Here is a 26,445-nt window from a genome sequence, read left to right as displayed (position 1 = left end):
CGCGCACAACACACAGTTAAAAGCATTGTTACTTACCTCAGCTGCCATGGAGGGCATATTACAGCTAATTATACTCCATTTTGATTACACTAATGGTGAATAATATATTATTATTATTATTATTATTCACTATTAGTGTGATAAAAAATTAATAGAAGACAAATGGTGGACCCCAGCTGATGTCCACAAGGACGAGCTGTCCCTGTTTCTGGCACTGAATTTCTCACCTCTGAGGTCAAGGGTCGCATGCAGTGCCAGGGGTGGAAAAGGGCAAACCAGGGGTTGCAGCTGCGACCCCTGGCGACCCCTAAATGACGTCCATGCTTCTGCTCCCACCCTTTCCAGTCACCGAGACTCAGTCACGCACAACCGCCCCCGTCTCTCTCCGACTATGAGATATGTGTCTCTGACAAACACAGGACACAAGACAGAACTGACATTATAAATAAATAGTGCCTGGAGGCGCCCTCCAAGCACCGGCCTGTCAGATAATGACACCTCAAGGCACAGTAAGAGGCACAGAGGTCCCAAGGTGAGGATGTTCCAAGCCCTCTTCTCACTGCTCTCAGACCACACAGGAAGCTTAACTTAGACAAGTCAGAGTCCCTGTCCTCTGGTGCGAGCAGATGGCCATCCTTTGACTCTGGGCACCTAGTAACTGAGCCCCAGACGTGGTCGCAGACCATCCTAGAGCGTGCACTGACGGCCAGTCCGAAAGATGACTCATTTGTCTCTTTCAGCCAAGCTAGGGCTTCAGGAGACCAGATACCTCCTCTTGAATATCCCCCTCTGTCACTTGGTGTGCACGAGATTACAAGAATGGGTATTGTTTTATTAGGCCACGTGGAAGGACCCAGGACTCGACCCACAGGCACGGAAAGGCCTCCTCTGCTTGCCCAGGGTAACAAGCTTTGACCAGGTCAGAGCTACGGCAGGCCCTAGACTGTAACGCCCGTCCCTGAGCTCCCTTCTCCAGCCCGCCATGTTGCAACGTGCATGCGACAGGGCCGCTCGAACACCAGAACGTCTCTCCTCCTAATCCTGGTTCAGAAGCTCTGACTGGGCCCCGGGTCAGAGCTCCAGCTAGCCTTGGGTAGAAGCCCCCAGCCTGCTGTCACCAAGGTCCCCTGACGGGGTCACACAGGCACCAGAAGGTCTCCCCTGCTTCTCTGGGTTCAGAAGTTGTGACCAGGCTCCAGGTCAGATCTCTGCTTGGCACGTGGTTGGAAGGCCCTGGCACTGGTCTCCCTTCTCTGGCCCAGCGTGTCTCTCAGTGCCTGGCACAGTGTCGCGCAGGCACCCAGGGGACTCCCCTGCTTATCCAGGTTCAGAAGCTCTGACCGGGCCCTAGTCAGAGTTTCGGCTGACCCTGAAGCAGAAGACCCCAGCCCTGAACTCCCTTCTCCCAGTACACCATGATGGAAAGTGCCTGGGACAGGGGCCCGCAGGCACCACGAGGTCTCCCCTGCTTGTCCACACGGATGCTCTGTCCTGGCCCTGGGTCAGAGCTCCAACTGGCCCTAGTGGGGAAGCACCTGGCTCTGAGCATCCTTCTCCAGCTCGCTGTGTCACAAAGTGTCCAAAAAGTGGTTCCACATCCTGTGGAAATCTCCATGAGGATAGCCATTTGCCTGATATCCAGCTTGGGCTCCAAGAACCTACGCCTTAGAGTCCCTGTCCTCTCCATGGGTGAGCAGAATCCTTTTTCATAAGACATGGCATAAAGAGATGGCTGTCCTTTGAGTCTGGGCACCTGGTCAATCTGAGCCCTGGACATGTGGTTGAAGACCATCCTAGAGCGTGCACAGATGGCCGGGCAGTGCCAAAGAGAGCTCATTGTCTCTTTAAGCCGAGCCAGAGCTCCAGGCTCCAATGGCCCCTGTACACGTATGGGGGGATAGCCTCCCTCTGGATTAGTAGGGACAGAGTACTCAGGTCCTTGGGCTGCCAGTGAAATACCCTCCTCCTATTGTTTTTTTACTTATCCAAGCTCAGGTAGGACAGAACCCTCCTGCAGAGCACAAGGGCAAAAGCTCACTTGGTCTCGCTCTTCAGTATGAATACAGACCATGAAATCAGGGCCTTGCGATCCTTCTCACCTATTGAGTTTCAAGCAGGAGGTGTCAGAAACATTACCACAGTGGTAGCTGGCTTGTGGAGGCCGAATATTCATAGCAATGTCGCTTTCTGATCCTTCCATCTGGCTCTTCCCATCATTGTGAAGCAGAACTGACTGTGGGCACCTGTGCCCCCTGGCATTCCTCTGCTACCAGGTGGGCAGGAACCATGGGGTGAGGGCCTGTGGGAGGCTGCCTCCTACTCTATTCCTTGCAGGTCAGCAGAATAGCCAGATGCCTGGAGTAGGCACCAGTGGGTGGTTCTAGGAAGGAGCCTCCTGAGCACTGGCCTTGTCGTCGGCTGCCACCTGGGCACTCTGGTCACTGGGTTGGCCCGAGCCGTCGGGTCGCAGGCTGGTTGACCAGATGACCAGTCAGTGGCTGGCCAACCACATTACTGGCAAGCCAGCCGGCACAGTTAGCTGAGTTGTGTCGCCCACAGGTTCTGTAAAGTTGAGGAAAATGGCTTCCCAGGCAGGGCCAAGGGGGTGGGAGATGGTGGGGGCTTAACCCTCCTTTGGTCCTCAGGCACCAGCAGGGTGAAAGGCACCGACCCGGGAACCCCATAGACGATTAAACTGGGGTGACTGTCCCTACCCAGGGCATGGAGGCTGCAAACTGAGGAGGACTCTTGTGGACCTTCGGGGAGTGGAGCAGAGATGGGGACCCCCTGCCATCCCTCCCTGTGAAGGCCCGGCCACCGGGCACATCCAGGGGCAGGGTAAAGTCAGACCAGGGAAGAGTCTGGGGCTCCTGTGCCCTTAACAGATCACATAATCCTCATGAGAAGCTGGTGGCAGCTTTTGCCTCGGGGGCCCGGTACCCGCAGGACAGGGTACCAGGCACCAGGCCAGGGCACCTTCCGTACCCGGTCGGACCAGGGAGAACTCTGGGGTACTGTGGGCTGAACAGGTCTCGTAATCCCCCATGAGAGAAGGGGGAGGGCACGGCTTTCGCCTCAGAGGCCCGGACCCCACAGGCCAGAGTCAAGGCTCCGGGCAGGGCCGCCTTCCCTACCCAGAGTACAGTATGTGTCCAGCACACTGAAGGAGTCCGAGCATAATTATTCCATGGTAGAAAGTTAGCTCCTTGGGTGCCCATGGGATGTAGATTATTTCATACAGTGTTTAATAGATCGGCGCTGTGTTCTCGGGTCAGATTACAAGCGGCTCGTTGCCCCCTGTGGGCAGCAGACCCTTGGCGGCTCACGCGCTCCTCCAGTCCAGTTTGCGCTTTGAGGCTGCCCAGATGGTGAGAATGGGGCGAGGAACGGGGGTGGCGCTCTCGAAGGAGGATGTACTCGATTACAAGGGAGGGGGAAGCCAGTGTCCACCAGACCTGAGGAGCCCTGGGTGGAACTGATGATGGAGGACAATAGAGTGATTCTGACTGAGCTCATGAGCTGTAAACAGAAAAATCCAAGATTAATGCTGATTCAAGTGCTTTTCTAAACCTAGAACCTCCGCTAGCAGAACTAAAAGGGGCCGTTGAACACTGCAGACCCTCGCCTCTCACCGCTAGGTAAGGCAGCCTTATTTATAATGATGGCCCTCCCCCGTTTCCTACCTATAGTACACACTACCCCCAGCCAGTGCTGCGGGCTTACTGTCAGCCAACAGCAATGCACCTCACACACTCCTCTGGGATGGGGGAGCTCCTCGGATAGCACCCCAGGAATAGTAATAGTTGCACTCATTCCTGTACCATGCAGCACACACCACTACACTCATTCCTGTACTAGGACATTCCATGCAGCACACACCACTACACTCATTCCTGTACTAGGACATTCCATGCAGCACACACCAATGCACTCATTCTTACACTGGGACATTCCATGCAGCACACACCACTGCACTCATCCCTGTACTAGGATATTCCATGCAGCACACACCACTACACTCATTCCTGTACTAGGACATCCCATACAGCACACGCCAATGCACTCAGTCTTACACTGGGACATTCCATGCAGTAAACACCACTGCACTCATTCCTGCACTAGGACATTCCATGTTGCACACACCGCTGCACTCATTCCTGCACTAGGGCATTCCATGCAGCACACACCACTGCACTCATCTCTATCTTAGAGCATTCAGTGCAACATACCAGGGCACTCACCCTGACAAAGGACACTGCACATTCGACATCTTACTGTTATCCTGGTTATAAGGCATTTAATGAAATTCAAACCTCACTCAACAAGCAGGATCATACACTGCACTCATTCCTGTCAGTGGGCATTCCTTTAATTAAATATCACTGCACTGAGTGCTACCCTAGAGCATTCCATGGACGTCGCCTCCCTCACCAGTAGTGTCACCATACATTCACTCATTCCTATCACAGGGCATTCCATTCACTAAATATTACTGCACTGAGCTCTGCCTTAGAGCATTCCATGGAAGTCACCCTCCTCACCAGTAGTGGCACCATAGACTCACTCATTCCTGTCACAGGACATTCCTTTCATTAAATATCACTGCACTGAGCTCTGCCCCAGAGCATTCCATGGAAGTCACCCCCCTCATCAGTAGTGGCACCATACACTGCACTCATTCCCGTCACAGGGCATTCCATTCATTAAATATCACTGCACTGAGCTCTGCCCCAGAGCATTCCATGCACGTCACCCCCCTCACCAGTAGTGGCACCATACACTGCATCAGAGGACCTAGTCTTCACAGTGTTTCCATCTCTTCCGGATTACAAAACATATCACAAGTAATGGAGTTTTACTTGAGACCTAAAAACCTAATAGAGACCCCTGGGGATCTGAAATAGGCATTTGTTTGATGCAGGAACAACACCGGTTGCAGTGTGTGACCTTAGGTGGTGACATGGGCCTAAAAGTGTATATTTCTTATCCTCATACTGAGGGTACTCACTGAGATATTCTTGGCATATTGTCATAAAAATAAAGTACCTTTATTTTTAGTATAACTGTGTATTGTGTTTTCTTATGATATTGTGCATAATCATTTGTGGTACTGTAGTAGCTTCACACGTCTCCTAGTTCAGCCTAAGCTGCTCTGCTAAGCTACCATTATCTATCAGCCTAAGCCGCTAGACACCCTCTACACTAATAAGGGATACCTGGGCCTGGTGCAAGGTGTAAGTACCCCTTGGTACTCACTACAAGCCAGCCCAGCCTCCTACAATAGGGATCTCCTGGAACCCCAATACCCTGGGTACCTCAGTACCATATACTAGGGAATTATAAGGGTGTTCCAGTAAGCCAATGTAAATTGGTAAAATTGGTCACTAGCCTGTTAGTGACAATTTGAAAGTAATGAGAGAGCATAACCACTGAGGTTCTGGTTAGCAGAGCCTCAGTGAGACAGTTAGTCACTACACAGGTAACACAGTCAGGCACACTTATGAGCACTGGGGCCCTGTGTTGGAAGGTCCCAGTGACACATACAACTAAAACAACATATATACAGTGAAAAATGGGGGTAACATGCCAGGCAAGATGGTACTTTCCTACACCTATGGGCTGCAGCATTTCTTTTGCCACCCATAGGAAGCTCTGACAATTCTTACACAGGCCTGCCACTGCAGCCTGAGTGAAATAACGTCCACGTTATTTCACAGCCATTTACCACTGCACTTAAGTAACTTATAAGTCACTTATATGTCTAACCTTTACCTGGTAAAGGTTGGGTGCTAAGTTACTTAGTGTGTGGGCACCCTGGCACTAGCCAAGGTGCCCCCACATTGTTCAGGGCAAATTCCCCGGCCTTTGTGAGTGCGGGGACACCATTACACGCGTGCACTATACATATGTCACTACATATGTATAGCGTCACAATGGTAACTCCGAACATGGCCATGTAACATGTCTAAGATCATGATCCCCTGAGTCTCTAGCACAGACCCGGGTACTGCCAAACTACCTTTCCCGGGGTTTCACTGCAGCTGCTGCTGCTGCCAACCCCTCAGACAGGTTTCTGCCCTCCTGGGGTCCAGCCAGGCCTGGCCCAGGAAGGCAGAACAAAGGACTTCCTCAGAGAGAGGGTGTTACACCCTCTCCCTCTGGAAAAAGGTGTCAGGGCTGGGGAGGAGGGTCCCCGACACTCTAACCTGCAGTGCACGACCTCCTGAGTTGTCCTCCGGCGTCGTGGGACCTTCCTTTGTGACTTCGGGTGAGCTCCGGTTCACTCTTCTTCGTAGTGCCTGTTCCAGCACTTCTGCAGGTGTTGCTTGCTTCTGAGTGGGCTCCTTGTCTTGCTGGGCGCCCCCTCTGTCTCCTCACGCAATTGGCGACATCCTGGTCCCTCCTGGGCCACAGCAGCATCCAAAAACCCTTACCGCGACCCTTGCAGCTAGCAAGGCTTGTTTACGGTCTTTCTGCACGAAAACACCTCTGCAAGCTTCTTCACGATGTGGACATCCATCCTCCAAAGTGGAGGTTCCTAGTCCTCTTCGTTCTTGCAGAATCCAGAGCTTCTACTATCCGGTGGCAGCTTCTTTGCACCCACAGCTGGCATTTCCTGGGCATCTGCCCACTCCCGACTTGATCGTGACTTTTGGACTTGGTCCCCTTGTTCCACAGGTACTCTCATCTGGAAATCCATCGTTGTTGCATTGCTGGTCTTGGTCTTCCTTGCAGAATTCCCCTATCACGACTTCTGTGCTCTCTGGGGAACTTAGGTGCACTTTGCACCCACTTTTCAGGGTCTTGGGCTGGGCTATTTTTCTAACCCTCACTGTTTTCTTACAGTCCCAGCGACCCTCTACAAGCTCAAATAGGTTTGGGGTTCATACGTTATTCGCATTCCACTTTTGGAGTATATGGTTTGTGTTGCCCCTATACCTATGTGCTCTCATTGCAATCTATTGTGACTGTACATTGCTTGCATTGCTTTCTATTGCTATTACTGCATATTTTTGGTATTGTGTACATATATCTTGTGTATATTTGCTATCCTCATACTGAGGGTACTCACTGAGATACTTTTGGCATATTGTCATAAAAATAAAGTACCTTTATTTTTAGTATATCTGTGTATTGTGTTTTCTTATGATATTGTGCATATGACACCAGTGGTATAGTAGGAGCTTCACACGTCTCCTAGTTCAGCCTAAGCTGCTCTGCTAAGCTACCTTTTCTATCAGCCTAAGCTGCTAGACACCTCTTCTACACTAATAAGGGATAACTGGACCTGGTGCAGAGTGTAAGTACCACTACAAACCAGGCCAGCCTCCTACACTAGGTGCGCTTACGTGCATGCGCACACCCTCGCCATGCACCAGTCTGGTTAATATGTGCACTTATGTGCATGACACACACCCTGGCCATGCACCAGTCCGGTTAATATGTGCACGTATGTGCATGACACACACCCTGGCCATGCACCAGTCCGGTTAATATGTGCACCTATGTGCATGACACACACCCTCGCCATGCACCAGTCCGGTTAATATGTGCACGTATGTGCATGACACACACCCTGGACATGCACCAGTCTGGTTACTATGTGCACCTACGTGCATGCACACACCCTCGCCATGCACCAGTCTGGTTAATATATGCACCTATGTGCATGACAGACACCCTGGCCATGCACCAGTCCGGTTAATATGTGCAAGTATGTGCATGACACACACCCTGGCCATGCACCAGTCTGGGTAATATGTGCAACTATGTGCATGACACACACTCTGGCCATGCATCAGTCCGGTTAACAGCTCGGGAAGCAGTTGTGGTTTAGAACCCAGTGACACAACTAAGCACAGGTTCTGTAGTCATTGTTAAGTATTTCTGGTATTGGTAGGATGACGAACATGTATTTAACTACATTTAACCTGTAAACTCCACCACCCCTCTGACTCATGGATGCATTGCTGACAATAAGCAGTTTCTGATACAGACAGACTTGCTGCTTCCACTCAGGATGTTCTGGTTTCTTTGCTAATATTCCCTTCATTTTGTCATTTAAGAGTCAAGAGAACATTCCATGTCTTCTCATAATCGCTCTCAGAGAACCAGCAAAACTCATCACAAACAAGTTAGGAGTCACTCACCTTGCTTTGCTGCAGTGTAGGTCGATTTTCCTGAAAAATAAAACACATTTCATGAGTGTTAAGGTCCCAGCAGTGACTCAGCCAATCCTCTCAATGGGTGTTCACAAATGGTTATATTAGGAGACTGGAGCAGAGAGAGGCGAGGGGAGCAGAGCCTCAGGGGTGTAGCTCAAGTGAGATTTAGGGGGTGTAAATATCACATTTTCCAACTAAAAATGCATTGGGCCATAGGGTGAATGTGTGAGGTGACCAGGGCCCTCGGTGGACTCTTCCCACAAGGAGAAGGGTCAGTGGTGATTTGCATCAGGCAGGTCTCTGGGGCGGGTTTACAGTTTGATGGACAGGTGTCTGTAGCAACCGGCCAAACACAAGGCCTGCCGCCTGATTATGAGTTGGACAGACCACAGGTTTTACTCCAACAGAGTACATTTTACTTTGTCAGGGTAAAACGTCTTTCGACAGCCTGATGGAGTAGGTACCATCGGAAGTAGGCCGTCTGACCGTAGTTAGAGTGGACGGTTAGATGGCTTTTTTAGAGAAATTACCCCACACCACGGAAGAATACTGATGTGGGGGGATCATTATTTTGTATATTTTTCAAAGACATATTCCAGCTTTGTGAGTTTGTTTTTGAAAAACAAAAACTTTGGATAACTAACGGCCAGATGCCATGTTTGATGGAGCCATCCATTAAACTTTTCCTCCACTGGCATAAACCGCCATGACAGCGGGGCCTGCCAGTGTATAAAGATGTCTGCTGAGGGGCAGCCATCTCTAAATTTGGCGGGAGGAGTAAAGGCAGGAAAGGTCTCCTCCACCCCCTCTGCCTTCACTCCGTCTGCTAAATCCTAAATAGAGTCTGGAGTGGCACAGTGGGCAAAGAACAATGATTTGGATTATTACCCCGAGGGATTGCCAGTGGTTAGACTATTTGAAACATTTGCCTCATTACATTTTGGGTGTTTGACTGTGAGTAGCGTGCCTGGAAACCTGAGAATGGCGTAGCATTCCAAGCGTACTGCTGCCAATGTTTGTGAATTCTAAGAAGTAGTAAATTTGCATCCATTCAAGGGATACTTCTATGGGTGCATATGTGCTACTTTATTCGTAAACCAGCCTCTGGGGGACATTTTTACAAAGAAGTGCTTCAAAGCCCTGCAGCAAGCAAAGTTTCTGCATAGCGTCATCTGAAGAGAGCAGAACGGAGTCATACATTCAAAGAAAAGGAGCAGTTCTGCTCCCTCCGTGCGCTGCCATCCTTTAGGCTGCCTTGAACCATGCTGCAAGGTGTCTGTGTTACAGGCCGGATAGTTTTTGTGGAGGAAGGCCCACCTTCCTGCACAGAAATGATCCTTTGAGGCTTTTTTCTATTCGCAAGTGTGCTGCAGAATGTGGCACACAGGCAAAGAGGGAATAACAAGGAGGACTAATGAAAATGTTACTCACCCAAGAGGCACCTGTTCGTGGCATGTAGTGCTGTAGATTCACATGCCCTGCATGCCTCCTGCCATCTAGCGTTGGGTTCAGAGTGTTACAAGTTGTTTTTCTTCAAAGAAGCATTTCTGAGTCATGGGATCGAGTGACTCCTCCTTCTCGGTGATACTGCGCATGGGCATCGAGTCCTTTGTTAGATTTTTTTCCCACAAGGGGGTGAGAGAGAGAGTATAAAGAAAGTATAGAGAAAGATGTTTATGCAAATGTATGTACATATGTAAAATATATACAAATGTAAGACAACTGGAATGGCCACAGTCATCCAGGAGGGTGCATGTGAATCTACAGCACTACATGCCAAGAACAGATGTCTACTGGGTAAGTAACATTTTCCGTTCGATGATGTGTGGCTGTAGACACACATGCTCAAGCAGTCTCTCCATGAAATCGGTGGCTAGCCTGTGGGAGTTACAGTTGTTTGGAAAAGTGTTCTTAGTACAGCTTGCCGTACATTGGCTAGCTGACGTGCTTGAATATCTACACAATAAGGCTTTGTGAATGTATGTGGTGTGGACCAAGCAGCTGCTTTACAAATGTCAGCTAAAGGGATGTTCCCTGGGAAAGCCATGGTGGCTCCTTTTTCCCAGTAGAATGTGCTCTAGGAGCTACTGGTGGCTGTCTTTTTGCTTTAGCATAACATGTTTGTATGTATTTAACTATCCAGCCGGCTATACCATTTTTAGATATCGGGTACTCTTATGAGGAACAGAAAACGCTACAAAGAGCTGTTTAGTTCTCCTGAAGTGTTTAGTCCGGTCAATGTAGTGCATGAGCACCCGTTCGACATCTAAAGTGTAAAGGGCTCTTTGTGCAACTAAGTCAGGATGTGGGAAGAAAAACGGTAACTCAATGGTTTGATTGATATGGAATTGAGAAACCACTTTAGGTAAAAACCTTGTGGTTTGTACGACGAACACTTTGTCTTTGTGTATCTGCAAGAAAGGTTCTTCTATTGTTAAGGTCTGGAGCTCACTAATGTCTGAGTGATGTGATTGCGACTAAGAATGACTCTTTCCAGGAAAGGAACTGAATGGGGCATGAATGAAGAGGCTCAAAAGGGGGTCCCATGAGCCTGGTAAGCACAATATTAAGATTCATGGATGGTGCTGGAGGGATTCTGGGTGGAATGACTCTTAAGACCTTCTATGAAGCCTTTAATGACTGGGATTCTGATCTGTAAATATGCGGCTGTGGTTGCAAGGTGTAGATGAATAGAAGTGTAAGTCAAGTTGGCTTTCTGCAAGTGAAGAATATAGCAAACAATGCCTTGGACTGAAGCCTTAATGGGGTGAATGTGTTTGGTCTGACAGTAGCGAACAAAGCGTTTCCATTTTGCAGCATAACATGTTCCAGTTGTTGGTCTACGAGCTTCCTTAAGAATGTTCATACATTTGGAAGGTAACTGTAGATAACCAAACCCTACGACTTCAGGAGCCGTAGCTCAAGGTTGAGTGACTTGGGATCTGTATGTCTGATCTGTCCTCGTTCCTGAGTGAGAAGATATTGCCTGTTGGGGAGCTTCTCGTGGGGGACCAGCGAGAGGTCCAGAAGAGTAGTGAACCATAGCTGTCGTGCCCAGGTGGGAGCCACAAGGATCAGGTTGGAACGTTTGTCTCAATTTCCAAACCAAGAATTGAATGAGAGGGAGAGGTGGAAAGCATAAGGAAATATCCCTGACTAGTTCATACATTGAGAATTGTCCTTGGAGAGAGGGCGTGGATACCTGGATCCAAAGCTTGGGCATTTTGTGTTTTCTGCTGTGGTGAAAGGGTCTATTTGAGGAGTTCCCCAGTTTTGGAAGTATTTTTGAAGGACTTGTGGATGGAGTCCCCATTCATGGAGTTGTTGATGCATCCTGCTGAGCAGGTCTGCAAAGTTGTTGTCCGTTCCTACTCTGCCACTAAGTGAATGTGGTGGTGGACAGACCACTTCCATCCCACTTCCATATCGTCTGAGCAAGTTGTGACAACTGGGATGACTGTGTCCCTCCCAGTTTTTGTAGATATACATAGCTGTCATGTTGTCCGTCCGGACTAAGACAACTTTGTGTGACAGGTGAGGAAAGAAAGCTTTCAGGGCTAGAAATAGTCCCTGAAACTCCAGATAATTGGTGTGCATGGTTCGGTGATTGAGATCCTAGAGGGCCTGCACTGTGAGATCCTGAAGATGCGCATCTCAACCCGTCAGGGATGCGTCCATGGTCAGAATGAGCTGAGGCACAGGGTCCAGAAAAGCCGTTCCTTTCAACAGGTTGGTGGTGTTCCACCATTACAGAGAGCGGTGAGTATGGCGGTCACCAACACCTGAAGGTGACCCAGTGACTGAGACCACTGAGGAGACAGACACTGCTGTAAGGGACGCATGTAGAGTCTGGCGTGAGGAATGATGCAATACAGGATGCCATCATCGCTAAGAGAAGCATGACAGTTTTGGTAGTGTAGGGGTGTTCTTTACTGAAATTGGGGAAGCATTAGCTGAAAATTGTGAATGAGTGCTGGGTTAAGTTATGCTAACCCCAACTCTGCATTGAGAATGGCTCCCAGATATGGTTGAATCTGAAGAGGTTGTAGATGGGATTTGAGAACGTTGATTGTGAACCCTAACTTGTGAAGTAGGTTTACTGTGTTTTGAGTGTGGGATTGACACTGCTGTAGTGTGCTGGCATTGATGACCCAGTTGTCTAGGTAAGGAAATACATGTATTGATTTTGCCTTCTGAGGTGTGCTGAGACTACAGCTAGGCACTTTGTAAATACACTGGGAGCGGTTGTGACTCCAAAAGGCAGGACTCTGAATTGATAATGTTCTCCTGCCACCACAAACCTTAGGTATTTCCGGTGTGCAGGGTTGATGGGCACGTGGAAGTAGGCATACTTTAAGCCTAGAGCTGTCATGAAATCTCCCTGTTGAAGGAGTGGAATAACATCTTTGAAGAGTGACCATATGAGTGTTCTGAGGGAACGCAATGGTTTAACAGTCTGAAATCCAGAACAGGTCTGAGCATTTTGCCTTTTAGGGGATGAGGAAGTATTGGGAGTCTACTCCTGTTCCCAGGTATTGCAATGGGACAGGCTCTAAGGCACCCTTGAGAAGAGATCGTACCTCTTCCTCTAGAAGGGTGAGCTGTTCCTGAGATAACCTGTGGGAGCACGGGGGAATGTTTGGCGGTATGGAAGTGAGCCGCAGACAATAGCCATGTTGGAGAATGGAGAGGACCCATAGGTTCAATTATGTGTGTCCATTATGTTAGTAATCCTGACCTCATCCCCACTGGTGTGGTGCGGGTTTGGGGAGATGTATGTAGTCAGTGATTAGCTGATGAGGAAGAGCCATGGATGGCAGTGCTATTGCATAGGCCTCTCTTATTATTGCCTTTGTAGGCTCCTCTGAACAAGTCTCTAGAGTAAGAGGAGGAGGGTAGCCTTGGTTGTGAGGTAGACGGTTCAGAGGTTGTTGCTCTATAACCGCCTCTAAATGTGGGGCAGCGAAAATTGCCTCTATGCACCTGAGACTGCAGAGCGCCCATAACCTTTGCTGTGTCAGTGTCCTTCTTTAGCTTCTCAAGTGTGGAGTCCACGTGAGGGCCAAAAATATGCTCCTTGTCAAAGGGCATGTTGAGCACCACTTGTTGCACTTCTGGTTTGAAGCTGAGCATCTAAGCCATGCATCTCTTCTTAGGAGTATGCTGGTGTTTATCCCCGTGCAACTGTGTCTGCAACATCTAATGCAAAGCATATTGAAATGTTTGAGATTGACAGTTCTTCTGAGACAATCTGTTGACCAAACATGGTGGAACCTGAGACCTGATGTATAGTGGGTCTGAAGGAGCAGGCTTACACTTTTTGTCCACCCTAGGAGTTATAATCCTCGAGCGGATTGGCTCTTTAAAGATATCGCCTGCATGACGAATCATGCCCCAGAGCATTGGAAGGAACTGGATATCCTTATGTGTAGTGGTCAAAGTGTCAAATAGAAAATCCTGTTCTATTGGGTCCCTGTGCAGTTGAACATTATGAAAGGCAGCTGCCCTTGCTATGACCTCCTGGTAACTGCTAGTATCTTCTGGGTCAGATAGTGCGGGATACAAGTCTGGATCAGTACTGATCACGGGATCGGGGTTGTATGTATCCCATGGGTCTGGGCCTGGAAGTATACCACCTAAGTCTTCTCCAACAAAACAATGGTGAACCCCGAGGGGTGAGATCTCTTGCAGTAGGAGAGGTAGGAGAACGAGAAGGGGAAGGGGGTGAAGGAGAGGTTGAAATTGGAGGTGGTGAGGAAGGTGGATGAGGTGGAGGAGGAGGAGGATAAGGCCAAGGCCTAGGCAAAGAAGTGGTTGCCTTGTCCTTAAAGGCCTTTTACGGAGGTGGTGAAGTGTCCAAGGCCTTTTTAAATTATAATTTCCTCTTAAAGGTCACAGGGGGAGAAGCAACAATGTCCCTTCCTGGAGGCGGCGCTGTTTAGCGTCCATAACTTCCAATAACGGCTCGATTGGAGTTGGTGTAGTCTAGGATTGGCTCAAGTTCAGATGCTCCATAGGAGTGGTCTCCTGTGTTTTCGGCCAACGGTTTCAGTCGGTGAGCCTTTTTCAGTGCCGAAGCTGTAGCAGAAGTGGTTCAGCTCGGAGATGATGTGCTCGGTAGCTGTTTGGAGCGAGGTGGAGGAGGTCAAGGCTGAAGACGCAGGTCCAGTCTCGGCTAGTTTCGATACCAAGCTGAGAGGAGGTACAGCGAAAGTGGATTTCCGGGACCGACTATGGCCCGTGGCAGTAGTGGTCAGGTGACCTCTCTAAGTAGTATTTTTAAATTATTGGTATGAGAAGGAGGGGTCACAGTACTGTCTGCGCCGGTGTTATGTCTTGACTCTCGATGTCAGACTAGAAGTCAGAGTACTAGTTCTGAATGGAGAAGGCCTCCTCCTGTTCGGGTTCCTCCTGTGCATGTTCTTCCCTAAAGATGTCCGCTGTGTCTTCCGGGTATCTGTGTGGCATCTGTAGCCTACGTGCTCTTGGATCTCAAAGGGTCTTCTTTGATCAGAAGGATCTGCGGGCGTTGCAGGGAGCCTCCTGCTGATCGGGAGAAAGACACAGATTACAAACCTGATGATGATGGACTTGGGGGAATTTGGAGTGGTACCGAGGGCAAAAACAAAACAGTATCCATTCCATCAGATCGACATTCTCTTCAGTACCATGCGGAGGAAAGTCCGAAACCAGACAAGGCCCACCCCGAAGAGCGCTTGGTCGGAACTGGACCCGAAGATTTGCAAAGTACGAACGCAGAAGATGGAAATTTGCGATTAAAAGAACAATAGCATTGAATATAGGATAGACGGAAGGAAAGTTTCAAACCAGAGTAACGGCGGAGAGAAAACAATCTAACAAGAACTTGATGCCCATGCGCAGTATCACCGAGAAGGAGGAGTCACTCGATCCATGGCTCAGAAATGCTTCTTTGAAGCAAAGCAACTTATAACACTTCAAACCCACTACTAGAAGGCTGGAGATATGCAGAGCATGTGTACCTACAGCCACACATGCCATCGAACACATATTTCTCCTACGTAAGGCAGCCTCAGGCAGGCAATTCATTTTGCCAAATATAGGTCTACAAATCTTTGTAAATAGAGGTTTACGTCAAAGTCCATGAGCGGATGCACAAGAACAACTATGCACCTCCCATAAAACGCTTGCTTGAATCAAAGTTACGTAAGGCAGTACAATGCGCTGTGTTTTGTTGTTTTTTCTTACAAAGCCACAAAAATTGAGATTTGTGTGGCTTTGTAAATACCAGAAATGATTTTGCATTGAGGCTGCTTCAAAAAAGTGCTGCAAACCTGATGCAAAATCTTTGTAAATGTGGGTTTGCTTCAAGATTCATGGGTGGGTGCATAGGAACGCCCACGCGCCATCCACGGGATGCCTCCCTGACTTAAAATAACATGAAGCAGCAGAATGTTCTATGTTGCTTTATCTTTTCTTACTAAGACCCACAAAACAACATTTGAGTGGCTTTGTAAATACCAAAAAGGATTTTGAGTTGGGGCTGCGTCAGAAAAATGGTGGAACCCCAGTGCAAAACCTTGTAAATCTGGGCCAAAATATGTTTAAGTTACTGATCCAAAAAAATGAACGAGTAAAAACCCCTTTGTGAAATCACTTTGAGAAAACAAAATTGACACAGGTATAGCAAACCCAACTCAGGGACCCCAGATCCAACTACTAGCCAAGAACGTATTTATTTGGGGGTGGCACACCTCACACAAGCCCCCTGATACTATCCACCTGGGCAGCCTGCCCCATGTAACAGCCTCAAAACCACACGCCTGATGAAGTCACCTTTCCAGTGACCTCAAGTCTCCCCACAGGCAGAGTTCTCCAAGAGTCACCTACTGCCTCCAGTGCAAGGATGTCACATCTCATCACCAGTCAGAGAACAGGAAAGTGGTGCTGTTCATACCCCCTCATCCGAGTCACATGATAGCACCATTCCTCAGTTAAAAGTTAAACTTTTACACCTCTCAAACATCTGGGGACCAGCACGTCTTTGGACATACGAGTATTTAGGGTACTTTGGTTACTGTTTACCCCCTTCTTGGATACAGTGGGGTGTCTGGGCCCCTGTGGCCCCAGGCTGCCAAGCTCTGCAGACACAGAATGCCTCACTCTGTACACTCTCCTGGGAGTCCCCTGGACTGGGGTAAGAGGGTCACAGTGTCTTTGTCTATGAAAGATCTAATGTGGGGTGTGAATTAGTTCACTTACATGTAACTCTGGTCGCTCTCAAACGCTTCTGCTGCAGTTTTCTTTGGTGTTTTAATCGAGTTCTCACTCCTTCTGGCTTTACAGAAGATAAACAGAGGGTGCAGGACGGGGGGGGGGGCAAAACTGCATTATTTTATTGTCGACATGCCTTCTACACTCACTACATGTGCCCCAGTTATCTGCATGAAACTGTATACAAGGTGCGCCCCCACGTACAGAAGGCAGACAAGATACCAGCTCAATGTATGGCCCATACAGTTTCCACAGACACGCAGTGACCTTTGTTAGCACACCGCGTGCAGCTGTGGCAACAGCCAGATTCACAATTACAGTAAAACATCTTCTACTTGAGCTAAGCAGAAGGAAAACTAAACTGGCACCTGACAGCCTAAGCCCAACAATCGTGCAGACATAAAACATGCTCTCAGCCCTGGCCTGAAAGTGTAAATGACTACTGCCTGTAAGATTCAAACCTTGTTAGGAAGCAATTCCACGATACACCATTTCTTTGGAGACACAGGTCAGTGGAGTAACAAACCTGGGGGGGGGCTGCAAAATACATGGAAGGGCCCCTCCCCCCTGGACTCAGACACGGGCCTTCCGCCCGTGCACAGTGTTCTGTGCTGAGGGCCACCCTCTGGAGTGCCCCCTCCCTCCCCGGACACTGCGGGGGCCTTTGTTAAACCACTGGCACGTGTTCATTTTTAAAAGCTTGAAGAAATCAGCACAACCACAGTGCTGAGGATGGAGGGACACCAGGACTATAGAAGGAACACGTTACTTACCTGTAGCTGTCAGTCACCTACTAGTAAATGCCTGTTCACAGCATTATTTCTGTTGCAGACCCACATGATAGTCCTTGTCATCTACTGTTGAGTTTCTAAGAGTGGACATTTTTGTTTCCAGCTTCAAACACAAGTGGAAAGACTCTTGATCCAGCCCCTGAACCCAAAAATAAAAAGCTACTTACCTTTAGTAATGATCTTTCTGGTGGATGCTCTGCTTGTGATCTTTCCAGTAGTCATTGTGCATGGAAACCTATCCAACAGCACGTGAGTAGGTATAGAGTAGGGAGCAGGCCAGTATAGTGGCCATGCATGGTATGTAAATAATCATGCTGTCTGGAGATACCCGTAGCAAGCGCTGGCTTCTGGGGATGCAGGTGGCACGTGTGAATCTACAGCACTACATGCTATGAACAGATGCTTAGAGGGTGAGTGACATCATCAGCTTGTAGCACGTGTGGCTGTAAGTACACAGGCTCTGCATGCATGTAACACAGTACTCCTCTGATCAGCGGCTAGCCAGGGGACGGTGTAGAGGGTGGGAACAGAATCCTCACCACAGGCTTAACAAAGGCCTTGTTAACATTTTCTTGTGAGCCTATGATAACATAAAGGGGTGATATTGGAACTTCTGGTATCTTCTTTGGATAGTCGAGATAATATTCTCCCCGATTTCTCTCCTTCTGTGTGATGCTTGGTCATGTACTCTGTTGTGGCATACTTTTCTATTGCCTTTCTGAGGTTGTGATCTTGTTGTGCACCATTCATTGATTGTTTCTTGTTAGTGCTAATCTACTCAGTGCACTGCTATCACCACAGCACACAGTACCTTGTACCCTCTCAGGGCACTGCTATCACACCGCAGCACACAGTACCTTGTACCCTGTCAGGGCACTGCTATCACAACATCTAACGTATTGTGTCTCTCGTGGGACTGCTCTCACATAAGAGCTCAAAGTATATTCCTTGCTTTGCACTCTTTCTGAAGGCACCGCTGTCAGAGTACACCCACAGTAGACTCTGTGCTTTACCGCCTTCCACAGTCTCCTAGAGCTCCGCACATCTTACTCGAAGCTGGTCCAGGAAGGCTTGGGATGTTTTAGCTAAGCAGCCAATCAGAATGTCTGAAACATGGGTGCCAATTTTCATTGGCCGAAGACTAGTCGATAGGATTGACAAAACTAAAGACTGTTACAATTCTGGGCTGCTTTAGGATTTGTTTATTCATTGGAGGTTGGAGATAGAGCAGTGAAATAGTGCAGTCAATGACCCTGCATCAGCTGTGCAGCAACAAGGAATACCTGCTCCACCCACCTCCATGTAAACCAAGCAGATCTAGAAGCATGCATGTACCCCCACCCCTGCCCCACCCACCTCCATGTAAAGCAAGCAGATCTAGAAGCATGCATGCACCCCCACCCCTGCCCCACCCACCTCCATGTAAAGGAACCAGGTCTAGAAGCATGCATGTACCCCCACACCTGCTCCACCCACCTTCATTTAAAGCAAGCAGATCTAGAAGCATGCATGTACCCCCACCCCGGCTCCACCACCTCCATGTAAAGCAAGCAGATCTAGAAGCATGCATGCACCCCCACCCCTGCTCCACCCACCTCCATGTAAAGCAAGCAGATCTAGAAGCATGCATGTACCCCCCACTCCACCCACCTCCATGTAAAGCAAGCAGATCTAGAAGCATGCATGTACCCCCACACCCCTGCTCCACCCACCTCTATGTAAAGCAAGCAGATCTAGAAGCATGCATGCACCCCCACCCCTGCTCCACCCACCTCCATGTAAAGCAAGCAGATCTAGAAGCATGCATGTATCCCACCCCTGACCCACCCACCTCCATGTAAAGCAACCAGATCTAGAAGCATGAATGTATCCCCACCCCTGCTCCACCCACCTCCATGTAAAGCAAGCAGATCTAGAAGCATGCATTTATCCCACTCCTGCTCCACCCACCTACATGTAAAGCAAGCAGATCTAGCAGCATGCATGTACCCCCACCCGTGCTCCACCCACCTCCATGTAAAGCAAGCAGATCTAGAAGCATGCATGTATCTCACCCTTGCTCCACCCACCCCCATGTAAAGCAAGCAGATCTAGAAGCATGCTTGTATCCCCACCCCTGCTCCACCCACCTCCATGTAAAGCAAGCAGATCTAGAAGCATGCATTTATCCCACCCCTGCTCCACCCACCTACATGTAAAGCAAGCACATCTAGAAGCATGCATGTACCCCCACCCCTGCTACACCCACCTCCATGTAAAGCAAGCAGATCTAGAAGCATGCATTTATCCCATCCCTGCTCCACCAACCTACAAGTAAAGCAAGCAGATCTAGAAGCATGCATTTACCACCACCCCGGCTCCACTACCTCCATGTAAAGCAAGCAGATCTAGAAGCATGCATGTATCTCACCCCTGCTCCACCCATCTCCATGTAAAGCAAGCAGATCTAGAAGCATGCATGTGTCTCCACCCCTGCTCCACCCACCTCCATGTAAAGCAAGCAGATCTAGAAGAATGCATTTATCCCACCGCTGCTCCACCCACCTACATGTAAAGCAAGCAGATCTAGAAGCATGCATGTATCCCCACCCCGGCTTCACCCACCTCCATGTAAAGCAAGCAGATCTAGAAGCATGCATGTACCCCCACCGTGCTCCACCCACCTCCATGTAAAGCAAGCAGATCTAGAAGCATGCATGTACCCCCACCCCAGCTCCACCCACCTCCATGTAAAGCATGCAGATCTAGAAGCATGCATGTATCCCCACCCCGGCTTCAAGTGGCAGACGGTATTAACCTGCATCCCCCACACATGAATCAGCAAGTATTGGAACCTCCCTCTAGGAATATCAAATCGAATCTACTTACCTGACTTTTTCATCATCGAGTAGACAACCCAAGCAACAGCAGCGAGCAGCCCAACACCCACGAAGGCTCCAATGAATCCTCCGATAATCACCCCCATTGGAGGAGATTTCTCTTCTGTGGGACAGAGACAGACAGGAGCTTAGGTACAGGGCAGACATCATTTCAAGATATGATTTAAGATGCAGTACCAATGACACCTGCCAGGTATGAAGATCTTAGAGTAAAGAGTCAGAGAGAGCTACAGCCTGGCCTGGGAACAGTGGTCTGATCCTACTACAGCCCCAGGGATACTCGCTGCTCTGTAATCCTCCACACTGCACTCCTGTCACACCACAAAAACATGTGAGAACAAAACAAGTAGCACAGACTCCAACCACTAGATGGCGGGGTATGTGCATAGTATGGGAATCTAGAAAACACCCATGCTGCAAAACCCTCCACACTGCACTCCTATCACAACACAGCCCATGGTATACTCACTGCTTTGTAGCCTTCGGACAGACCTACCATCACACCACAGCCCACGATATACTCACTGCTTTGTAGCCTTCGACAGACTTACTATCATACCTCAGCCCACGGTATACTCACTGCTTTGTAGCCTTCGGCAGACCTACGATCACACCTCAGCCCACGGTATACTCACTGCTTTGCAGTCTTCAGGCAGACCTACTATCACACCACAGCCCACAGTATACTCACTGCTTTGTAGCCTTCAGCCTTCGGGCAGATTTACTATCTCACCTCAGCCCACGGTATACTCACCGCTCTGTAGCCTTCAGGCAGACCTACTATCACACCACAGCCCACGGTATACTCACCGCTTTGTAGTCTACGGGTAGACCTACTATAGTACCACAGCCCACGGTATACTCATTGCTTTGTAGTCTTCGGGGAGACCTACTATCACACCACAGCCCACGGGACACTCACTGCTTTGTAGCCTTTGGGCAGACCTACTATCACACCACAGCCCACGGTATACTCACTGCTTTGTAGCCTTCGGGCAGACCTACTATCACACCACAGCCCACGGGACACTCACTGCTTTGTAGCCTTCGGGCAGACCTACTATCACACCACAGCCCACGGGACACTCACTGCTTTGTAGCCTTTGGGCAGACCTACTATCACACCACAGCCCACGGTATACTCACTGCTTTGTAGCCTTCGGGCAGACCTACTATCACACCACAGCCCACGGGACACTCACTGCTTTGTAGCCTTTGGGCAGACCTACTATCACACCACAGCCCACGGTATACTCACTGCTTTGTAGCCTTCGGGCAGACCTACTATTGCACCACAGCCCACGGTATACTCATTGCTTTGTAGCCTTCCAGGCAGACCTATTTTCACACCACAACCCACGGTATACTCACTGCTTTGTAGCCTTCGGGCAGACCTACTATCACACCCCAGCCCACGGTATACTCACTGCTTTATAGCCTCGAGGCAGACCTACTATCACACCACAGCCCACGGTATACTCACTGCTTTGTAGTCTTCGGGGAGACCTACTATCACACCACAGCCCACGGGACACTCACTGCTTTGTAGCCTTTGGGCAGACCTACTATCACACCACAGCCCACGGTATACTCACTGCTTTGTAGCCTTCGGGCAGACCTACTATCACACCACAGCCCACGGGACACTCACTGCTTTGTAGCCTTCGGGCAGACCTACTATCACACCACAGCCCACGGGACACTCACTGCTTTGTAGCCTTTGGGCAGACCTACTATCACACCACAGCCCACGGTATACTCATTGCTTTGTAGTCTTCGGGGAGACCTACTATCACACCACAGCCCACGGGACACTCACTGCTTTGTAGCCTTTGGGCAGACCTACTATCACACCACAGCCCACGGTATACTCACTGCTTTGTAGCCTTCGGGCAGACCTACTATCACACCACAGCCCACGGGACACTCACTGCTTTGTAGCCTTCGGGCAGACCTACTATCACACCACAGCCCACGGGACACTCACTGCTTTGTAGCCTTTGGGCAGACCTACTATCACACCACAGCCCACGGTATACTCACTGCTTTGTAGCCTTCGGGCAGACCTACTATCACACCACAGCCCACGGGACACTCACTGCTTTGTAGCCTTTGGGCAGACCTACTATCACACCACAGCCCACGGTATACTCACTGCTTTGTAGCCTTCGGGCAGACCTACTATTGCACCACAGCCCACGGTATACTCATTGCTTTGTAGCCTTCCAGGCAGACCTACTTTCACACCACAACCCACGGTATACTCACTGCTTTGTAGCCTTCGGGCAGACCTACTATCACACCCCAGCCCACGGTATACTCACTGCTTTATAGCCTCGAGGCAGACCTACTATCACACCACAGCCCACGGTATACTCACTGCTTTGTAGCCTTCGGGCAGACCTACTATCGCACCACAGCCCATGGTATACTCACTGCTTTGTAGCCTTCGGCCAGACCTACTATCACACCACAGCCCACAGTATACTCACTGCTTTGCAGCCTTCGGGCAGACCTACTATCACACCACAGCCCACGGTATACTCACTGCTTTGTAGCCTTCGGGCAGACCTACTATCACACCACAGCCCACGGTATACTCACTGCTTTGTAGCCTTCGGGCAGATCTATCACACCACAGCCCACGGTATACTCACTGCTTTGTAGCCTTCGGCAGACCTACTATCGCACCACAGCCCACGGTATACTCAGTGCTTTGTAGCCTTCGGGCAGACCTACTATCACACCCCAGCCCATGGTATACTCACTGCTTTGTAGCCTTCGGCAGACCTACTATCACACCCCAGCCCACGGTATACTCAGTGCTTTGTAGCCTTCGGCCAGACCTACTATCGCACCACAGCCCACGGTATACTCAGTGCTTAGTAGCCTTCGGGCAGACCTACTATCACACCACAGCCCACGGTATTCTCACTGCTTTGTAGACTTCGAGGCACACATACTATCACACCACAGCCCACGGTATACTCACTGCTTTGTAGGCTTCGGGCAGACCTACTATCACACCACAGCCCACGGGACACTCAGTGCTTTGCAGCCTTCGGGCAGACCTACTATCGCACCACAGCCCACGGTATACTCACTGCTTTGTAGCCTTCGGCAGACCTACTATCACACCACAGCCCACAGTATACTCAGTGCTTTGTAGCCTTTGGGCAGACCTACTATCACACCACAGCCCACGGTATACTCACTGCTTTGTAGCCTTCGGGCAGACCTACTATCACACCACAGCCCACGGTATACTCACTGCTTTGTAGCCTTCGGGCAGACCTCCTATCACACCACAGCCCACTGTATACTCACTGCTTTGTAGCCTTCGGGTAGACCTACTATCACACCCCAGCCCACGGTATACTCACTGCTTTGTTGCCTTCGGGCAGACCTACTATCACACCACAGCCCACGGTATACTCACTGCTTTGTAGCCTTCGGGCAGACCTACTATCACACCACAGCCCACGGTATACTCACTGCTTTGTAGCCTTCGGGTAGACCTACTATCACACCCCAGCCCACGGTATACTCACTGCTTTGTAGCCTTCGGGCAGACCTACTATCGCACCACAGCCCACGGGATACTCACTGCTTTGTAGCCTTCGGGCAGACCTACTATCACACCACAGCCCACGGAATACTCACTGCTTTGTATCCTTCGGGCAGACCTACTATCACACCACAGCCCATGGTATACTCACTGCTTTGTAGCCTTCGGGCAGACCTACTATCACACCACAGCCCACGGTATACTCAGTGCTTTGTAGCCTTTGGGCAGACCCACAGCCCACAGTATACTCAGTGCTTTGTATCCTTTGTGCAGACCTACTATCACACCACAGCCCACGGTATACTCACTGCTTTGTTGCCTTCGGGCAGACCTACTATCACACCACAGCATACTCACTGCTTTGTAGCCTTCGGGCAGACCTATCGCACCACAGCCCACGGTATACTCACTGCTTTGTAGCCTTCGGGCAGACCTATCGCACCACAGCCCATGGTATACTCACTGCTTTGTAGCCTTCGGGGAGACCTACTATCACACCACAGCCCACAGGATACTCACTGCTTTGTAGCCTTCGGGGAGACCTACTATCACACCACAGCCCACGGTATACTCACTGCTTTGTAGCCTTCGGCAGACCTACTATCACACCACAGCCCACGGTATACTCACTGCTTTGTAGCCTTCGGCAGACCTACTATCACACCTCAGCCCACGGTATACTCACTGCTTTGTAGCCTTCGGGCAGACCTATCACACCACAGCCCACGGTATACTCACTGCTTTGTAGCCTTCGGCAGACCTATCGCACCACAGCCCACGGTATACTCACTGCTTTGTAGCCTTCGGCAGACCTACTATCACACCACTGCCCACGGTATTCTCACTGCTTTGTAGACTTCGAGGCACACCTACTATCACACCACAGCCCACGGTATACTCACTGCTTTGTAGCCTTCGGGCAGACCTACTATCACACCACTGCCCACGGTATTCTCACTGCTTTGTAGACTTCGAGGCACACCTACTATCACACCACAGCCCACGGTATACTCACTGCTTTGTAGCCTTCGGGCAGACCTACTATCACACCACAGCCCACAGTATACTCAGTGCTTAGTAGCCTTCGGCAGACCTACTATCACACCACAGCCCACGGTATGCTCACTGCTTTGTAGCCTTCGGGCAGACCTATCGCACCACAGCCCACAGTATACTCAGTGCTTTGCAGCCTTCGGGCAGACCTACTATCGCACCACAGCCCACGGGATACTCAGTGCTTTGCAGCCTTCGGGCAGACCTACTATCGCACCACAGCCCACGGGATACTCAGTGCTTTGCAGCCTTCGGGCAGACCTACTATCGCACCACAGCCCACAGTATACTCAGTGCTTAGTAGCCTTCGGGCAGACCTACTATCACACCACTGCCCACGGTATTCTCACTGCTTTGTAGACTTCGAGGCACACATACTATCACACCACAGCCCACGGTATACTCACTGCTTTGTAGCCTTTGGGCAGACCTACTATCACACCACAGCCAACGGTATACTCACTGCTTTGTAGCCTTTGGGCAGACCTACTATCACACCACAGCCCACGGTATACTCACTGCTTTGTAGCCTTTGGGCAGACCTACTATCACACCACAGCCCACGGTATACTCACTGCTTTGTAGCCTTCGGCAGACCTACTATCACACCCCAGCCCACGGTATACTCAGTGCTTTGTAGCCTTCGGCCAGACCTACTATCGCACCACAGCCCACGGTATACTCAGTGCTTTGTAGCCTTCGGGCAGACCTACTATCACACCCCAGCCCATGGTATACTCACTGCTTTGTAGCCTTCGGCAGACCTACTATCACACCCCAGCCCACGGTATACTCAGTGCTTTGTAGCCTTCGGCCAGACCTACTATCGCACCACAGCCCACGGTATACTCAGTGCTTAGTAGCCTTCGGGCAGACCTACTATCACACCACTGCCCACGGTATTCTCACTGCTTTGTAGACTTCGAGGCACACATACTATCACACCACAGCCCACGGTATACTCACTGCTTTGTAGGCTTCGGGCAGACCTACTATCACACCACAGCCCACGGGACACTCAGTGCTTTGCAGCCTTCGGGCAGACCTACTATCGCACCACAGCCCACGGTATACTCACTGCTTTGTAGCCTTTGGGCAGACCCACAGCCCACGGTATACTCACTGCTTTGTAGCCTTCGGCAGACCTACTATCACACCACAGCCCACGGTATACTCATTGCTTTGTAGTCTTCGGGGAGACCTACTATCACACCACAGCCCACGGGACACTCACTGCTTTGTAGCCTTTGGGCAGACCTACTATCACACCACAGCCCACGGTATACTCACTGCTTTGTAGCCTTCGGGCAGACCTACTATCACACCACAGCCCACGGGACACTCACTGCTTTGTAGCCTTCGGGCAGACCTACTATCACACCACAGCCCACGGGACACTCACTGCTTTGTAGCCTTTGGGCAGACCTACTATCACACCACAGCCCACGGTATACTCACTGCTTTGTAGCCTTCGGGCAGACCTACTATCACACCACAGCCCACGGGACACTCACTGCTTTGTAGCCTTTGGGCAGACCTACTATCACACCACAGCCCACGGTATACTCACTGCTTTGTAGCCTTCGGGCAGACCTACTATTGCACCACAGCCCACGGTATACTCATTGCTTTGTAGCCTTCCAGGCAGACCTACTTTCACACCACAACCCACGGTATACTCACTGCTTTGTAGCCTTCGGGCAGACCTACTATCACACCCCAGCCCACGGTATACT

General features: G+C 50.0%; 1 protein-coding gene across 1 annotated transcript in view; it reads right to left on the bottom strand.

Moving 5' to 3' along the window:
* The window catches only part of LOC138301432 (saoe class I histocompatibility antigen, C alpha chain-like), a 248,416-nt gene that overhangs the window by 25,687 nt on the left and 196,284 nt on the right, over nt 1-26,445 (bottom strand). Inside the window, exons 5-6 of the mRNA XM_069241924.1 lie at nt 20,078-20,191; nt 8,151-8,180 (exon numbers count right to left, since the gene is read on the bottom strand). Of these exons, the coding sequence (XP_069098025.1) occupies nt 8,151-8,180; nt 20,078-20,191 (144 nt within the window). The remainder of the gene's footprint in view (nt 1-8,150; nt 8,181-20,077; nt 20,192-26,445) is intronic.

Source organism: Pleurodeles waltl, chromosome 6, assembly GCF_031143425.1.
Source record: "Pleurodeles waltl isolate 20211129_DDA chromosome 6, aPleWal1.hap1.20221129, whole genome shotgun sequence".
Taxonomy (NCBI): domain Eukaryota; kingdom Metazoa; phylum Chordata; class Amphibia; order Caudata; family Salamandridae; genus Pleurodeles; species Pleurodeles waltl.
This window is presented reverse-complemented; position numbering and strand designations above follow the sequence as displayed.